This window comes from Melospiza georgiana, chromosome 4, assembly GCF_028018845.1.
Source record: "Melospiza georgiana isolate bMelGeo1 chromosome 4, bMelGeo1.pri, whole genome shotgun sequence".
Taxonomy (NCBI): Eukaryota; Metazoa; Chordata; class Aves; order Passeriformes; family Passerellidae; genus Melospiza; species Melospiza georgiana.
In genome coordinates, this window is record NC_080433.1 from 30,279,182 (window position 1) to 30,297,132 (window position 17,951).

Below are 17,951 nucleotides of genomic sequence, written 5' to 3' on the forward strand. Positions count from 1 at the left end.
GCATTTACAATGTTCTCATGCAGCTTAGATAAGCAAGCTGGAATTAAACAGTACAGTAATCATCAGTGCTGGTGCTGTGCTCTGCCTGCAAGCTCAGGAGGAGGCTGGGAGCACTCAGAAGCCAGGTTGACAGGAAACAGGTGTACGTGAGGAGGAGGAGGAAGAGGTTAGAAGGGCTGAAGGCTGCTCAGATAGAAGCCCACGGCTGGTACCCTTAGTCCAAAGGTCAGGGCAACTGAAGTCAAAAGGCTGCCTTCTGGCAGGGCTCACCCGTGTGGCCACATTGAATTATTCACGACAGGGACAGGGAGGCTCTCAGCTCCACAGACAGGGAGGGGTGAGAAGAGCACAGGGGGAGGGAGCACAGCTCAGGTTCCCTGTGTGCAATGAGCAGCTGTTCATCTGTGTGTGAGAGGTGAGTCCTCCCTCTGGCCCCCTGCATCCAGCAGCACACAAAGGGGGTCCTACAGGCAGCACTGTAGTCCCATGGCAGGAATAGGCAGTCCCATGGAAGGAATACCCTATTTTGTTTTCAGCACATTACCTTTTAGTAGGGATCAAGTCATAACCTGCACTTTCACAACTCATCATTAGAAACTGTGCTGCTGATACTCCCAACTCACCTCTCTGGACAGACAGATTTGTGAGAACTGAGTTTTATTCTCCTGGCTAGACAGCAGTGACTGATAAAAGTTCTCTACTGCTGCAGACAAACAAAAGGAGATCTATAAAATACTTCTCTCTATTTTCTCTTACTAAATTATGGTGGGAGCCCATGGATTTGTGGAGGAGTTGTACCTGTCCCATCAACACAAGGACAGAGGAAGAAAAAGACAGGTTTCACAGACAAGGCAGAGGCATTCTCAGCTTTAAAGGATCCCACCCAGGGCAGGTATGTACCATCATCCTGCAGGGAGCAGCTGCCCTCTGCTCTGGGCTATCAGATGTGAGGCAAAGACAAAAACATTCCTCCTCTTAACTCAGCAGCAGCAGCAGCTCTGAACGTCAGCTCTTGGCTGATAAACACAGGCTCCTAATTCCAGCCACATTCCCCGTTTTGAGAATAAGCAGCCCTTTGCAACTACTGCTGCTCATGAGAAGGGGGAGAAGGAGGGAAGGGTTACAACATTTTCCATCTCCTAAAAACACCAAAACAGAAGAAACCCCCGGGTTGTACAGGGCAGGCAATTGACCTGCCCACAGCCCTCCCAGGCAAGGAATGCACAACATGGACGTGTCCAGAGGCAGGGGTACAGCCACCCTTTTACTTCAGGCTCCAATGAGTTTCTTGAGGAACGCCTCCAGCTGATCCTCGTCCTTTATGCCCACAAATTTATCCACAACGTCTCCGTTCTTCATAGCCAGCACAGTTGGCACTGCTGACACCTGAGGCAAGAGAAACAGGGAGACAGGTGAGCAAAGCCTGCAGGAAGCCACCTGCCCCTGGTCTCCCAGTGAAGTCTAAGGAAGTGGCTACAAGGGAGCTGAGCACACACTGCTCTAGGGTAAGATGTCCACTCACAAAACAGGCCAGCTGAGCTCCATGTTCCCCCTCTCTGCACTGACTTACACCACTCTACTGTGTGAGATAAGGCTGAGCTGCTTTCTGAGTTTAAATAAGACCCACATGTTTAAAGACAAAACCACAACTCATACAAAAACAATCTCCAGTAAAAATCTTCTTCTCCTCCTTCCCTTTTGTCCTCTCATAAACAAACACACCTAGGACACATCTCAGACATAATGACCTTTGGACATTTTATGGCCAGAGTAGCATGAGACTGGACCCGTGTTCTTCTCCAGACAGGACTGGAGCTCTAACCCTGACCCACCCCACCATTGCACAGGCAGATTTCCTGCTCATATTATGGAAACGACAATCCCCATCAAGCCTTCTTCCTTTCCCCAGTTCTGTTTTCAGTTATTTAACTGGTCACAAACCAGTGGTCATTCAGTGCAGATCCCTGATGATTAGGTAAGAAGTGAAAAAGTCCCTCTGACCAGAGCTAGCAGGCAGCTGTGCTGCTCTGGGCGCTGCTTTTTTAGCTCAGAACAAAGTTTGCTGGGAATTATCCAAGAGAACAGTGTTGGAAATGACAACATTCCCCAGGGACTTGCTGGTTGACTGGTGACAGCAGAAACCCCAGGGACATGACTGAAAGAAGGAACAACCAGAGCTTGGAGAGCTACAGCAATGGAAGATCTGATCACATTTCTGACCCCACAGCTTATCTCTGCAAGGTTTTCCCCCCAAAACACATCCTGTCCTTATCTTGCCCGCTGACTCTTCTCCAGCCTGCAGGGCCTTCCTGTGTGCACTGCCAGCCCTGCTGCCAACAAAGATCTGTAAATCCCTCTGGAAACCCATCAGAGGGCTGGCTTTTCTCCCAGTGGGAGCCTGAGATGAAAGGGACATTTTGTCTTCCCTTCCCACCCGGTCCCAGCTGGGCAGTCCAGCGTGGCTCCCCACAGTGTCCTTCAGGGCTTGTGCAGCCTCATCTGAAGGGATGGGAGCATCGAGGCTGCTCAATGCACAATCTTCAGCTCCTCCTAGTGACTGCAGGGAGTAGATCCAGAGGGCTTGGGCCCCAGCACCGCCGATGGTGCCAACATGTTCCCTTGTGATTTTGTGAGAGAGAAAAGATGCACTGCACTCAGCTGCTCTGTCCCTGAGAAGGCAAACCTCCACTGAGCCTCCCTCTGGTTTGCACAGTGGGTTAATATCCAGCAGAGTTGCTCCAGTCCTATCCAAAAAAACAAGAGCTGGCCCCTGTTAGGGCTGGGGTGAGGAACAGGCAACTCCTGGAAGCTCTAGTGAGAAGCAGCCAACACCACGTTGCCAGGCCCTGCAGGCTGACCAGCGCACCCACCAGTTTCACATGGCCTTGATTCCTCTGTCTCCTTCCCTCTTTGTGCAGGTGAGCAAATCCAAAGAAAGAGTGGAAGGTCTGGGGCTGGTGCTGCAGAGCCAGATGAGAACTGGGGGCACAGAGCAACTTTCCTCTGCTCAGAAAACACGATGTTTTTGTCAGCTTCCTTCCTGCCAGCTGCAGTAAGGGCAGCCTATTAATGGAGCATGTACTTTGTTTTGCTGGTTGAGAAGCAAATATCATGGGAATTTCTAGAATGCAAAGTTGAGGGCACTTTTTTTGACTCCCATCTGCACTGAACCTAAACAAACTTTATTCCTCCCTGAAGAGCATTTCTATAGAAAAAATCAGTCTGCTTTTGATTAGTGTTGACCACAGATAAATAAACAAACATGCCCATCCAGGTTATTTGTGGCAACACCCATACCAAGGGAATTCTCCCCCATCTGAAACTTTTATACAAGCTCAGATGCCACACAGCAGAGCAGGGGGAAGTATTTCACCCAGGCCTCTGAGTGAGGAGGTAACAGGATGGAGCTCCACTGATGAATGACCACCTCTGTACCCAGTGGCCCTCCTGAGCTGCCCACCCACAGTGGCCACAGAAGGGGCTGCCCTTTCCTGGTCACCACACACAGAGGCAACTGGCTAAGGCAAGAGATGAATCTGAAGAATTTTAAGAGACTGCAGATAAACAAAAGTATTTCTTCTCCCTTTCTGCTCTTGGGGTGAGAGGTCAGGATCTGGCTGGAGCAGTGGAGAAAGGCCACAACCAGAGATGAAAGGTATTTGATAAAACAGGGAGTCCCCAGAGAAAACACTTTTGTGCTGGGTATAACCGGACAGGGAAGGGCACAGGGGACATTCCTAGTTGCAGGAAATGCATCCGTGCTTTGTGCTAAGCTGGGATGGCCAAGAGCCAAGGGCTTGTATAAAGGAATGTGCCAGCATTCCTCAGCTCTTCCAGGGGGCCTCCCCCTCCCACTGCCTCCCTCTGCACCCAGGAGGCTGCTCAAGAGGACATTGTGCAAGCAGGCAGCAAGCTGGGGGTGCGTGTGTGCGGGGGCAGGGGAATAAACATGGATGGAGTGAGACTTCCTGGCAGCTAGTGAAGGAGTTGTGGGGGTGGCATGGACACTGAAAACCCCAAACAAAGACTTCCTCAGCGCGTAGACATCTGATTCCCTAAAGAATGACTTTAAAACAAATGTTTTCTGCTTCCCTCTAAATACCACCTGTGGTTTTCCTGATCTCTCACAAACACTCTGGTCTCTCTTTGATCTCAACTTACTGCCTTCCCATCAGCCCTTACATTTCTCCTTACATGGCAACTTCCCAGAAGATGAAGCAAAACCAAGCACATGCTCAGCACATGAACAAAACTTCTGCCTCAGAAAAGATGCTCCAAACTTTGAAGATCTGAGCACAAAATTCTCCCATCCCCCTACCTGTCTGCAGCTATGGTACATGCAGACAGTCTAAGGACAGTGTTTTAGCCACGGGGATAATGGCCAAGACAAGACACACACGCATCACTCCAAAAGTGGAGGAGAGCTTCTTGCAAAACAAAAACTCCACCATGTTTGTAAATAAGGTTCCTGAATGAACTGCTAGAAGCTGACCCTTCCCTGCAGCTTCAGTCCTACCTGCACACAAACACACACAGCAGGCAGAGCTCTCTCAGCACCCGTGGGGAGAGGACACCCAGCACATTATCAAAGCTGCACAACTTTGGACTTTCAGCCTCTTTTCACCGACCTTTCTCTGCATGCACACACCCTGTTTGTCGTTTTCCACTCATCTGAGATTATCCTCTTGTAATCTCAGCTCATTCTATCTACTGGAAGGTTTGGAACAATACATGAGTTGAGCTAATAATCTCTATTCTCTTCTCCTTAGCATGATTGCTACCAGAGCTTTCCCTGCATCTATTAGGATTTACACACTTTCAGATCATCACTATAAACACCTCATCCTCTTCAACTTCTCACCAGCACCCTCTGAGCTATGCAGGGTTTTGGGTTTGCAGCAGCTAGCCCTGCTCAGGAGCCAGCAGCCATCTTCCTTGGCCTGGGGTGTATCTGCCAGCATGCCTCCACCCTGGAGGCTCTCATGCTGAGCTTGTGGGAACTGCAAATCATGACTGTGGCCACCAGCTGTGAGGGCACTCCACCACAGCACAGCAGAAAGGTCTCCCTGGGGAAAGAGTGGGAGGGAACAAGCTGTTCCTGCTTCCGTCTGCTTCTGGCTCAGCAGGGTGCAGGAACAGCATCTTCTCCAGGCTCAATAAATTGACAGCTTGCTCAGGAGATAGTTCACACTTTTCAGGGCGGTTTGAGGAGCTTGCTGAGCTAGTTGTCACCCTGGGAGCAGGACTTCATCTGCAGAGGAGGAGCAGATCCATCTGCATGATACCCAAGTGAAAATGAGACATGTTTTTCCCCTGTAAAACATAACAGCAGGATGCCCAAACTCCATGGGCAGAGTGGTTGTTTGCAAGGAAAGACAACAGAGGCAAGCATGGCCCTCAGAGGGGCTTTTGTGTTTCTTAAACTACCTAACTACTGTCAGAGGGGACAAATAAATGAATCATGTAAACTAAAGCCATGGCCTTCTCCAGTCATTCTGCTTCTTCCTGGGAGAAAGGCAGTACAGGGAACACACCCAGCAGTAATGTCACACACTACTGTAAGCACCAAGGTCCTCCCCTTTCAAGAGCAGGACGTGTGCTCCTGTTATTTTTTCTGACCTGGCTTCTACCTGTCCAAACAAAACTCACTGTGTCTCCTTGTGCTGCAGCTTAAGGATGGGGACGTTACGACCCAGCTCAAGATCCTGAACAAGGAAGGGAAAGAGAGGACAGGCTGGCTGCACAAAGAACCATGTTCAGCAGCACAGCAGAGTGGGGTTTGTAACTTCACGATCTTGCCCGGCACCTGAGCACCGCAGCTGGCAGCAAAATGCCATATGTACTCCAGGCTCCTCGAGGAGTGTTTACACTCACAGGGAAGTGCTTACCCTCACAGCCACATGCAAGGCCTAGAGACACCTCCCTGCAGAATCAGAGGTGGGGATGCTGGGCACGACCAGCAGAGCTGGAGCAGAGCCAAGCAGCAAAATCCACCTACTGACAAGTGACCCAATGGATCAGGAACCTGTAGGCTCTGGGCTTCCCCTCCCCTCCAGTGCTGCTGCTGTGCAGGCACAGTTCTCCTTAGGGAGGCACCTCTGCACTGCCAGCCAAACAAAGTCCATGCTCTTCCACCTCCTACCTCGTACTCGATGGCGAGGTCTGTGTGATCATCAATGTCCACCTTGGCCATCAGCACCTTCCCCTCCTGCTTGGCCACCAGCTTCTCTAACCTGGGCCCGAGGATCTTGCAGGGACCACACCACCTGATGGAGCAGGAAAAGAGAGGGCACATCAGGAGAGGCAGTTTCAGCCATGGAAGGCATGCTGGAACACCAGTGCCTTTGCCACCACTGTTGTTCCACTCAAGAGCCAGCCTGGAAATACAATTCCTGAACCACGGCTTAGAAAAACACTTCTCTCACAAAGGAGCTGTCAAAGGTTAAGGAAGCTCTGCATCCAGCTTCAGGCTTCAGTTAATTGTCCTCTCCTCCCTGGATGATCCCAACTAGTGCTCACTGTGCTTTGTCACTTGGTTTATTTAGAGCAGAAGTTTTTTGGCTGTTTTGTGTTCTCTTTGCACCAAATCAGGTGTAACAGGCTCATGTAACAGTAACTGGAGGACTATGAAAATACAGGAAAAACTCAAAGATAGTCAGTTAATATTGTTAATTATCTTAATCAGTTAAGACAATTGTTAATAGAGCAGATAGCATCTAGGAATAGTTTTACTGGCAGGTGGATCACAGCATTTTTATTGATGACAAATGCTGTCATTGGTGTCACATGGCTGTTATTAACACATAAAAACATTTGCTATAAAGAGCCTCAAAACCATGCACCTTTAAGAAACATGGAATGATACACCATAAGAACGGTGAGGCATAGCAAGTGCAGAGCTCCCCGAGGACATTGCATCCATGAAGCCAAATAGGGCAGATATCAGAGCTTTTTCCTGAGGAATCTTTTGTAGGATGATGCAATACTGGGGCTGGGGTGACACCTGGAAGGTGCAGCTGTGCCACCCTGGGGAACGCCTTCCTGGCACTGCTTGACACTGCTGCAGGGTGTAGCTGTGAGGGGAATCTTCATGGATTGAGCCTGACGAGCAGAAGCATCTTTCAACACTGGACTCCACAGCTTGGGAAGCCCTCAGGCATGCTCCTCCATGGTGAGCCCGGAGTGCCACCACATCAGGAAAGTCACAGGGACACACCTGCACGGGTGGTGGTGGAGAGGGGTGCAAGAGCCACGAGTGGAACTTACTGTGCATGGAAGTCCACCACAACGGGCTTGGGGCTGTTCACCACCCGGTCCTGGAAGTCGCTGCCATCCTGCACGTTGAAAGTGTTCCTGCGGCCGGCTGAGGTGCCAAAGGCCCTGCCGTGGGATGGCAGGGGCCCCCGCGTGGGGAGCGCCAGCAGCCGCTGGAGCGCCAGCCTCTGGGCCATCTGTGGGGAGAGTGGTTGGTGGGGCGGGTGCACCCCACGGCTGGTCCCCCTGCAGCAGCGCCCCGATCCCGCCCCCGCCAGGAGAGAACCTTATGGGGTGTGACGGGATTGCTTCCTGCCCCCTGCCCAGCCCTGCCCGCTCTGCGGCTCCAGCCCAACGGGCACGGGGCTGCCGGCTGGAGCCCGCCTGCTCCCCGTTCACAGGGAGACAGCCCCAGGCACAGACTCCCCGTTTCGCTCAGCCCTGCGGAGCAGAGCTGCCCCCACGGCCCGTTCGCCTCCACCCACAGGGCAGAGCCTAGGCCCGCTCCGACACCGCGGGGCTCCGTCAGCCCTTGTGCAACAGGCGGCACAGGGCCCCAACGCTGTGGGGAAGAACGGCCCCAGAGGCTGGTGCCCCGTTGCTCCCCGCGCCCGAGGGCGGGAGGGCAGGGCCGGGAGGGCCCCGCTGCACCCGCCGGGCCCGCGGCCCGCCCGCACCTTCGCGGCGCGGAGGTGACCGGACACACCGAGCTCCCGCCCGCCTGCACCGATTGGTCGCCGCCGCCGGAAGGCTCTACGGGCGGGCCAGCCGCCCTCGCAGCCCATTGGCAGTCGCCCGGAGAGCCGGGCAGCTCTGATTGGCTGCCGTGCCTGTCCTTTAGGCCGCTTCGCCCCGCCCCCGGAGGGACGGTGGGCTGTGTCACGTGGGGCGGACCCTCCCCTGGGCGCGCTGGCGCAGCACGAGCCGCGGCGCGGTGCCGGTGGCACGGCCGGTCCCTCCGGCTGGCGGCTCTCTTCAGCTGGAGGCCGGGCAAGGGGCTGCCAGCGTCACCTGCTTTAAGCTTTCCTGGCAGCGCACAGCTCTACAGTCCCCCCGACAGCAATTAACTCCGTTCCACAACGCGCCCGCACGGGAAGGGCACCGGGAGCAACCTGGAGCCCTGCACTCAGGGGTGACCACAGACCAGCAGGCCCATGCCAGCCTCTCCAGCTGCATGCGAACAGGCACTGCCTTCCAGCAGCAGCATTGCTTGCAGAGCCCAGCATCCTCAAAGAGAGCAAGAACTCCCCTGTCACTTCCTTGACCCATTCTGCTTCCCTGCCTCTGCAAGGAACTGAGATTTTAGGGAAACAGCAGCTGAATTCAAAGGATTGGGAGAGCTTTAGGTACATGTAAGGTACAGCCTCCCCTCAGTTTGGAAGCAATAGTGTGCATTTTGCAAGAAGCTAGAGAGTTGGAAAACGTGTGGAGATAAAAGCCTGTTCCCTTCATCCCTCCTCTATTTCCTAGAAATCATAGGGACATCATGAGGTCAAGCTCAAAACTCCTCTTGCTTTGCAACTCCAGGCCCATGGAAGGAGTCCAAAGGGAGGTGATAGCCAAGCATATGTGGATGACAAGGGGAGCAGTAAAGTGCAGACAACCTCCCCATCTGTAGTAGATAGGATTAGGTGCTCGGAAAATCTCGCGATGTCACGGAAAGCAGTAGAATTCCTCTCCCCCTAACGCCTAGTGATAAAGGATCACCCAAGAATGTAGTCCCCCCTAACATTAGTAACTTTCTACTCCTTACTAACCAATTACAGTAAAGTAAGACCCCCTGACGTAGAGAAAAAACTTTCCCAGTATAAAACCTGACAAGACGGGACAATAAAAGTCTTGAACCGTCCACCATGTTGGTGTTAATGTGTGTTCTTGGCCCGAGTGACCCTGGGCAGTGAGTTGCCGTGCCGTTTCCTCAGAACCAAGTCGCCTCGCCTTGCATCAGAAGGCAACACCCATCAGTCCCTCTAAAATCTCAAGGTGACTGGAGGGGAATAAAACAGAGAAAGAGCATTTTAACAACATCAAACTTTCTTGATGGGACATAGTGCAAATAGGAGAAATATTGGTCATGCTTTATAAAAGACAGGCTAACCTTCTAGGCTGCTTGGTGTGGGAGAAAAAAACCATGAGGACAGCAGACCCAAACTCTGTAAGTCTGTGTCCCAGGCATTCCAAGCAAGCTACTCATCTGTTGTGGAGGAAAGAGTCCCTTGTAGTGTTCTCTAGAAATTATAAATTATCTGACCTATACAGCAACTAAAAGAAAATAATCTTTCCTCACTCAAGCTACACAACTGCCCTAACTCAAATGCAGGAAAAATACCAGGAAGTTTGCCTGGAGTACCACTTCAGGATTCAATGCAGAAACAAATCTTCAAGTATACACAGCGTAGGGCATCCAGGGACCAGAGAGCCACAGGCTGTGAGCAGGCCATCTCTGAGGGGGACGTCTGAAGTTTCCCAGGCATTCCTGCGCTCACTTCTGTGGCCTCTGTCACTGCAAATCCTGGTCAGTGAGATAAACACCAACACCATCTTCAGGCCACTCTGAACTCTGCAAGGACAACATGGGAACCTCAGCATCGCTGGGTTTTGGTCCCTAAGTCCTCCAGAGGATGTTGGTCCTCTTTGTAACAGCAAGATCTGAGCAGGTCTTTGGCAACTGACGATCAGTGGGAGGCATGGGGATGGAAAAGGGATGCTGGAAAGGGCAGAATCCTGCTGTGGATCTCTGTTACAGTACTGTCACGAGAGCACCTATGGATTTCAGTGTGCAGCAAGAAAGGTTAAAGCTCATCCTTGGCATTAACAAGATGCTGCAGAGGACGAAGTGGTATCCCATGATCTCTCATCAAGTGCTCCTGTGAGCCGTGGTGGCTGTCAGGGGGTCTGTCACCCGACAAGTCTGTGTGAGTGTAATCCTGGAGCAGCCCAGCCTGTACCGCGTGCTGCCGGAGCTCCTGGCTCCCCAGCAGCCCCTGCATTCGAACGTACCCCTGCTGGCAGGAGGGAGGCAGCTTCTGGTGGGTGAAGGCAAACAGGAAACAGGACTCTGCAGGGGAAAGGAGCAAAGGTTAGAGTCAGCAGAGACACCCCGTAGGGAAATACTCCCATAAACTTACAGGGACTTGTTCAAAACAAAAGGCAGAAAGGATGAGGGAAGATGGCTGGAGTTTCCCACTCACTCCCCTTCCCTGGGTGGCAGCACAGTAATAGATGTACTTCTGCAGAGCTCAGGAGATGCAGAGAGGGATCCCCAGTCTGCACACCGAGAGAAAAAGGAGCTGGATTTGAGCTTGCATCCATCTGGCATATTCTTTGTGCTACAAGACGGCTTCCCTCTGTGCACCACATGGGCTTCCTGCAGGAGGGCCCCACACCAGTGTTAATACCAGGAAGGGAGGCAGCAGAGGCTCTTTACCTCTCACATCACAGCACTCCCATTTCCCATGGGAAAGCAATCCAATCACCAGTACATGAGATCTAGTACACAATGGCACAAAGACATGTTCAGATAATGAAGAAGAAAGGAAAGCTGCAGCTAGAAAAAGGATTGAACCCAACCTTATATGCCTTTCTCTAAGTCCTGGCATGCCTGGGCCAGTCTCCTTCTAATGGTGACAACAGCAACGACTCTTTGGGAACATACACACAGAACAGCACTTTGTACCATCTGGTGAGTGCCTTGAGGAGGTGTGACTGATGGTGAGACACAAGCAGCTCACCACAGGGAGATCTCAGCTATTTACATACGAGATCACTCCTGTCCCTTGTTCCTCACATTGCTCCTCCTCTTCCTGCCACTTCGACCCTGTGCACAAATTACCTGCAAAGAAATTGCGCAGGTCGGTGCCGAGGCAGTTCTCCAGAAACCGCCTCAGCGGCAGGATGTGAGCATTCGGGGCTGTCCAGTCTGTCAGAAAGTCCTCCACAATGTGATGGATGGCATTTGGCTGGGGCAGAGGCCAGTCTGGGGGACGGAGTCTCATCTCACGCTCTGCCAACAGAACATTAAGGGAGGCTCTTAGAAGCAAAATGGCATGAAAAAGAGCTTGGGGAGTGGAAAGCAGCTGTGACAGCTGTTTCTGCTTTTGTCCTGACCTTTTAATCCGTTACTTTCATTTGCAATCCCCTCTGCTAGCTCTGTCCTCAACAGCCCTGCCACTCCACAGCTGCCCTCTGTCCCTGTCTGTAGCATTCCTGTCATTTCACTCCCGTTCCCCCTGGGCAGGGACTGCCAGATGGGCTACGTTGTGTTTAGTGCTGCTACCCATCATGCTGATTTCCGAGAAGGCAAGCTGGACCCTAACCCTAGGTTTCTGGAGATGAAGATTTCAACAGTAATGTCCCAAGGAAGTCTACCCTAAGCCTGTTTGCTGCTGGATAGAACACTCCTCCTTCAAATCCTTGCCTTTGGCTGCCTCTATGTCTGTGTGACCTCTCAGACCTGGGCCTGCCAGAGAGCAGCTTTTTCTTCGCAGCAAGATGGCCAAACAACAACACTCTCATCTGTCAGGTTCTGCAAAGTTCACATAGGGTGCCAGCCAAAGGGAAGAACTGTTCCTCTTTTTGGGCATGAGGAAATTTCCAGCACGCCTGTTTGTTCCTGTTTTCAAACGTGAGGTCTCTGGTCCAACCCTCCACCCCCTATATCGGTCTTACGGATGGAACTTTCTTGCCAACTCTCAGCTTCCTTTTCAGCTCATACCATGGTGGGAGGTGTCTCACAGGAAGGGGGAATAGTGCTTTCAGGTACCACCCCCACTCTGGCTCTGATTTATCTTTATCCCTCTTTGTTTTGGTTGTGTCACACAAGTAGCAGGAAAGCTTACCTGTTGGGAGGTGTTTGTAATAGTAAATAACAGGATGTAAAAAGTTGGACTGCCAGGCATGCTGCGCCTCTCCCACAGCACGGTTGTAGTAGAAGACATCCTTGTCAGCCCCAGAGAAATTCCTGCCATACTCCATAATGATGACAAAGAGCCCATTGCGAGCCTTTCTTCCCGTCTGCATTTCGAGCTCAGCCAGGACTCCAACAGGGTACTCTTCCAGGTATTCAAATGCTGTGGCATTCCTGTGAATTGAAACACCATTGGAATTTTCCACCAGAGAAAGCCGGCTGGGATCCAACCCACCCTCAGCTGGTCAAGGCTAAAGCCAAAAAGTCATCAGATAGTAATTTTGTTTGGTCATTACAAATCTGAGCTGGACTTGATGCAGAGCTTATAAAGGCTGCAGTTACTGTTACAAGACACCATTATTTTCCTAGATTATGGGAGTCTCTGCAGTAGCACTGCTCAACAAAGTTTTTTTCCTGGGGTCAGTAAAAGAGTACTACACCTCTGAGCCTAGAGGGAAGGTCTGGACTGTTTCAGCCCTTTAAGAGGGAGAAACAGAGTGCACAATTGGGCACCAGTTGGAGCAGTAGTACAGGTTTGGAGTGGCTACCTATGCAATGGCAACATCCTTAGGCAGGAACAGCACAACTGGTGTAGGGGCAACATGGGAGGCAGTGGTAAAGAAACAGAAATGAAATTATGGAGCGCAGTGCTGGGAATAATTACTCACTCACTCACTCTCTCAGCAGTATGATGTCAGCCAGGACACTGAACATCTGGTAGAGGCCTGAGGCCTCATTCACCCTCTTGATGATGGAATTGGTCAGCTGTGTAATAGGGTAGACTGTGGATGGCCAGGGGACACCATGGTGACGGTTTTCCAATAGGCGATGCACTGCCCGAGCTAAGACATGAACAGAAACAAAGACAGCTTATTTAACAAGGCAAGCTCCTGCTTTAAGAAATCCAATCTCTGTGCTGCAGCAGGAGGCAATAAACAACCTTTACAGCTCCTCTGAGCTCAGGATCTCCCACCCCAATCGCCAGTAACTGCAGTGGAGATGCCCTCAGAAAGCTGATGTGATGCTAAGTGGTGGGGGAGGGGCCGGGGGGGTCCTTGGGGATATTTTATTACTTCTCAGCAGTCCTTTAATGATAAGGATGGGCACACACACATAAAGAAGGAAATTCTCTCTACTGCCCACAGCTGCTGGGTTTTAACTCCACAGCACAGACCTCTCACCCACAGCTTGTCACAAGGCAGAGCGTCTGGCAGGAAGAAATCTATTGTGTTACATAAATAACAGACAGCGGGCAAGAGAGATGCAAGACAAAACAAAGACAGACAACCAAAAACTTCATATATGACCCCAAGTCACTTCTCCACTTCAGATGATGCAGCTGCAGCTTGACTGTGTTTTGTCCTTTTTATTGCCAAAACAAGACTAAGGGCAATCTCTTTCCAGCAGTAAGCTATGGATTGTTCCTTTGCAGGGAGGGAGAATTTCCACCTCTGCCCTTTCTGTACACCCCAGTACTCACTTGTATACCGGAATCCATGGATGAAGCCTCCAGCAGATTTCCTGAAGTCAACTGAATGGCTAGCAGTGCCAAGAACAAAGAGCCCCCGAGTGCCTCTAGACTCGTAGCTGGGTTTGATTTGAGGATACTTCTTAATATTCCCTTTTCCTGGCATCATTCTCAGGGATCTGATATGCAAAAGAGAAGAGCAGGCTATCAGAAAGGACAGGAGTAGAAAAATAAAAAGGGTTTCTGATACACGTTATTTTGCAGCCACTGCAAGATTCTGCTTCATACCCCTGCTGCCTTCAGTGGAGTTTACTACTAAAATGAGGATCTTTGGAGGGTGTTCATCTCAAGATAGCCCTGGACAAGGTCTAATTCTCAGCTGAGCCACTAACAATGAATTTTGGAAGACAGTGAAGTTAGCAGTATCATTTTCAACTGCAGGATGTACCAAGGTGGAATGAAGGTTGCATCCTCAGAGAATTTTTTTTCCTCGACAAAACCTTTTTGTAGCAATCTGCACCTTTATCATCCTCATTTCAGAAAAAAACCCCAAACATTGCTAGCCTTGTCCATGTGATCTGGCAGGTCAGGATGTTAAGTTCTAAAGGTACAAGCTTTTCTGTGTCACTCAGGTCTCACTGCTCCCATCGGCACAGCCTTAAAGCCTGTTGGTCAGAGGGCAGTGACACACATTCCTGCTGGGACACAGCCTTACCTGCAGGATAAACAAAGGACTGTGCAGCACCAAGCACCTCAGAGCACACGGAGGTCCAAGCAATGCTGCCAGGAGAAGACCTGTTCTTCCCTTTCCTCCCTACCCAGGCCCTTCATCCTAAATACCTTTTTTCATGGAGATCCTGGTTCTCCCTCACCTATTATAGATAGAGAAGTCAAACTTCCAGCCCAGGCAGCGGATGACGCGGTCGTAAGGTGCGCGGGTGGCAAAGTTGTCCAGTTCATCCTGAGGGAGGGTGATGGAGTCGATGCCTGCGCTGATGTTCCTGTTCTCCAGGTAGAACCGCAGTGTGATGTGCAGCTTTCCCTTTTTGTCCTTAACGATAGCCAGATCTTCCAGGTCACCCTCCAGAAGCCCATCCAGAGATTTCAGCTGGTAGGTGTCCAGCAGGCCATTGTTAATTGCTCTATGGAAAATACAAGAATGTAAAGAAAGGAGGTTCTTAGCTTCTGAAAATGGGATAATTCATCAGGCATCCCAACTCCTCTTCAGTGTAAGGGTTACTCCCAGAGTCTCAGGGCTCACAGGAACAGCAGAGGTAACATTGCCTGGCTGTCCTTGCAGGATGTAGCCAACCTCCTAACTTTCCTCTGTAACTAGAAGCAAGGGAATAACTTGAGAGCCAGTACATTTTAAAGATTATAGAAACATATCTGCTTGGAAACTATTTTAGGTCCTAAAAAGCTCTCACCAAGCCTCTGTGTTCAGCAGCTGCAACCTGGATTGCTTTAAAGCAAGGACCTATGGAAAGCCCCATGTTTTCCCTATGGCCCCCATGACCACAGCACCAGTCCAGCCTGGTGCCTGGGAACAGGAGCAGTTCCTTACCTCAGATCCCCGACGTAGTGGGTGGCCCAGGAGAGGCGCACGCGGGAGCGGCTCACCATGTGGATGAAGTTCGTGACACCCAGGATGTTCTCGGCTGTCTCGAAGGCCGAGTTCCCTCGGCCCAGGATCAACACGGTTTGGCCAGTGAAGTCCTCCGGGTTGATGGACACGGTCTCGTAACCCTCAACATACTCTGAGCCAGGAAAGTTTACCACATTGGGAACCCACGTTCCAGCAGCAACCAACAACGAGCTGCAAGAACAGGGACAGCACATGGAAATGCAGGAATTTCAGGAAAGGGGCTCCATCTCCTCATTCCTTCCTCCTCCCTCCTCCCACTGTGGAAGGTGGCTGCAATGTGACCCCCACAGTGACACTGGACCAGCTGCACAGGCCATGGTTTCAAGAGAAACCTCTACCTAGCTTCAACTAATGACATGCTCCTCTCTTCCCTATCCTCAGGACAACCAGGAACACTGTTATATATAGCACCAGCCAGTGTGGGTGCTGTGTATATATGCATCTCCCTCGCCTGTTCATGAATGCAACTTCTACTCGTATGAACTCACTGACAGTATCACAGGTTGATTACATGTTGCATAAAAATGATTTGGATTTAAAATTTGAGTTGACATTTGGCAGAGCAGAAGTCATTTTTAAAACAGACAGGAAATAGTTTTGATATTTTGAAATGTAACTGCCAGTCATAAAAATACATTAGCAACATCGCTAATTGTTAACCCCAAAAATAACTACAGTGATCTTTTTATATCACTCCATAAGAGCTTTTACTTGATTCTTGAGGAAGTTTTTGTGACTTAGATGGAAGCACCAGGCGGCTGAGGCAAGCAGCACTGCCTGCTGTCCCAGCCTTGCTTACACAGCGTCCCGAGAGCAGCTCGCTCGCGGTACGTGGGTGTCCGGGATTGCCTTCTGTCCCCTCAGAGCCTGCCAGCAGCACACCGGCAAGTGACAGCCAGCACGACCTGCTGTCGTAGAGCTGAGACTCTCAGGAGAGGTGAGAAATATACTCCGTATGTTCACACGAGTAACTTCGAGGTTTTTAGGAACGGAGCTCAGTGGTGGTACGGGATACACACACGTAAATAGGACGAGTGGCAGGGGAATTCAGCGACCAGCAGCCCTGAGGGTTATTCTCACAGTCCTTGCCCTCCCCCAAAAACTCCCCACTTTCCTCTGCTTCCTCGCTGCCTGCTCCAGCTCTGTGCTAACCAAGGGCTTCACTTGTCTGGGACACACCCCTGAGCACATGCGGGAAAACGGGAGCAAGATGTCACTGCTCTGACTCAATCCAGTTTGTAATAAAGGCAGTGCTGGCTGTGAGTACAACTGAGTTACTTTTTTCACAGACAGCAATTATCTAGCGATAAAACAAAAGCGCCTTCAAGCATACTTATCAAGGACAGACGCTGCAGTGATGGCCATGGCAGCCAATTTGTGTCTGCCCTCGCAACCTCCTCAGCTGCCCAAAGCAAAACACTGCTCGTGAAAGGCAATGCCTTCCCAGGAGCAGTTATTCCACCCATCTGCCTGCCGATTCCTAAAAAATATTTTCTGCCCCTGATGGTAATTAAGGTTCTAAGAGGCTGTGAAATCTCCATCCTCGGAAATACTCATGCCTCAAAAGGGCAAAGCTCTGAGCTGCATGTCAAGCCCATTACCTGCACTTGTAGTTCTTCCTGTCCTGGTCGGTCAGGAGAAAATAATGGCCGTTCCAGGCCTGCTCATTCTTCTCCAATGTCACATGGATGATGGCTGTGTTGTACTGAACCCGTAGCTTCAGCAGGGAAGCAAAGTCCTCCAGGTAACGCACCATGGTGTCAGCGTTGGGGAAGAAGTCGCGAGAGTAGCGTCGGAACAGCAGCCGCCGGTCGTGGCTGAGGAGCGAATTCCAGTCGTGGCGGAGGTTGAACTCGCTGTTGGACTTGCCCGTGTACTGCTTGTTGATGCTGATGAGTTTGCGGTGCCGAGGGTAGAGTGCGAAGAAGCTGCCGGGAGCATGGCTCCGCTCAAACACGATGTAGTCCCGGCCGGCTCTCTGGAGGAAATAGGCCGCCTGCAAGCCCGCGGGCCCGGCCCCGATGACGCAGTAGTCGTGGTACAGGAACGCGGCTCCACTCACGGCGCACAGGCCGCTGGCGTACATGGCCAGCCCCAGGAGCGTCCCGCAGACCGCCGGGGCCATGGCGGGGCTGGCGCAGCCGGCCCTGAAGGGAAGAGGACCGGGAGGCATCACCCCGGGGGCTGCAGCCTCCCCACAGGAGACCCTCGACCGCACCAGTCTTGGCCCACCGCCGCCCAGAGCCGGCCGCCATGACGCCCCCACACAGCGTGGGGAGTTGGAGCGAGGCCCTGCTCCCTGCCAGCCAATAGCAGCAGGGGTCCCGGGCCTTCCAGCCAATGGGCGCACAGCGGCCCCCGCCACACCACACAGGTGGCAAGGTGGGGCAGCACCTGCGGACGGCTGGTCGCGAGCGCCTCTGCACCTCACCAGCCAATGAGGACGGGCGGCGCAAGCCCCCCAGCCAATGGGAGAGGGAGTGCCCTGCGCTGCCCTGGCTCCCCCGCCAATACGGTCCCGGCCCTGATGCCCCCGCCCCCGCCAAACGGCGCACGAGGCGCAGCGCACGTGACGCGAGGGCCCGCCACCGCCCGCCCGGACCCGTCCCGCCCGGGGCCGTACCTGCACCATGGAGCTCCCGCCGCTCCGCTCCGCTCCTCCCGCCCGCTCCCTCCTC

The 17,951-nt window shown here is 52.0% G+C and overlaps 2 protein-coding genes across 4 annotated transcripts; both read right to left on the reverse strand.

Moving 5' to 3' along the window:
* Nucleotides 1–640: 640 nt before the first annotated feature.
* On the reverse strand, nt 641–7,964 carry TXN2 (thioredoxin 2). Of its 2 annotated transcripts, none has more exons than XM_058022038.1 (4): nt 7,961–7,964; nt 7,267–7,451; nt 6,143–6,266; nt 641–1,386 (listed from the first exon to the last, which is right to left on the reverse strand). In XM_058022038.1, the coding sequence occupies exons 2-4, from the start codon at nt 7,449–7,451 to the stop codon at nt 1,270–1,272; spliced, it is 426 nt and encodes a 141-aa protein (XP_057878021.1). In that variant the 5' UTR covers nt 7,961–7,964; the 3' UTR covers nt 641–1,269. The 2 variants fall into 2 exon arrangements, with proteins under 2 accessions (XP_057878021.1, XP_057878020.1); XM_058022037.1 differs by having other exon boundaries at nt 7,932–7,964.
* Nucleotides 7,965–9,263: 1,299 nt separating this feature from the next.
* Nucleotides 9,264–17,938, reverse strand: FOXRED2 (FAD dependent oxidoreductase domain containing 2). Of its 2 annotated transcripts, XM_058022032.1 has the most exons (9): nt 17,897–17,938; nt 16,875–17,420; nt 15,193–15,444; nt 14,501–14,770; nt 13,641–13,807; nt 12,837–13,002; nt 12,093–12,334; nt 11,087–11,257; nt 9,264–10,312 (listed from the first exon to the last, which is right to left on the reverse strand). In XM_058022032.1, the coding sequence occupies exons 2-9, from the start codon at nt 17,396–17,398 to the stop codon at nt 10,047–10,049; spliced, it is 2,058 nt and encodes a 685-aa protein (XP_057878015.1). In that variant the 5' UTR covers nt 17,399–17,420; nt 17,897–17,938; the 3' UTR covers nt 9,264–10,046. The 2 variants fall into 2 exon arrangements, with proteins under 2 accessions (XP_057878015.1, XP_057878014.1); XM_058022031.1 differs by lacking the exon at nt 17,897–17,938 and having other exon boundaries at nt 16,875–17,446.
* Nucleotides 17,939–17,951: the final 13 nt, after the last annotated feature.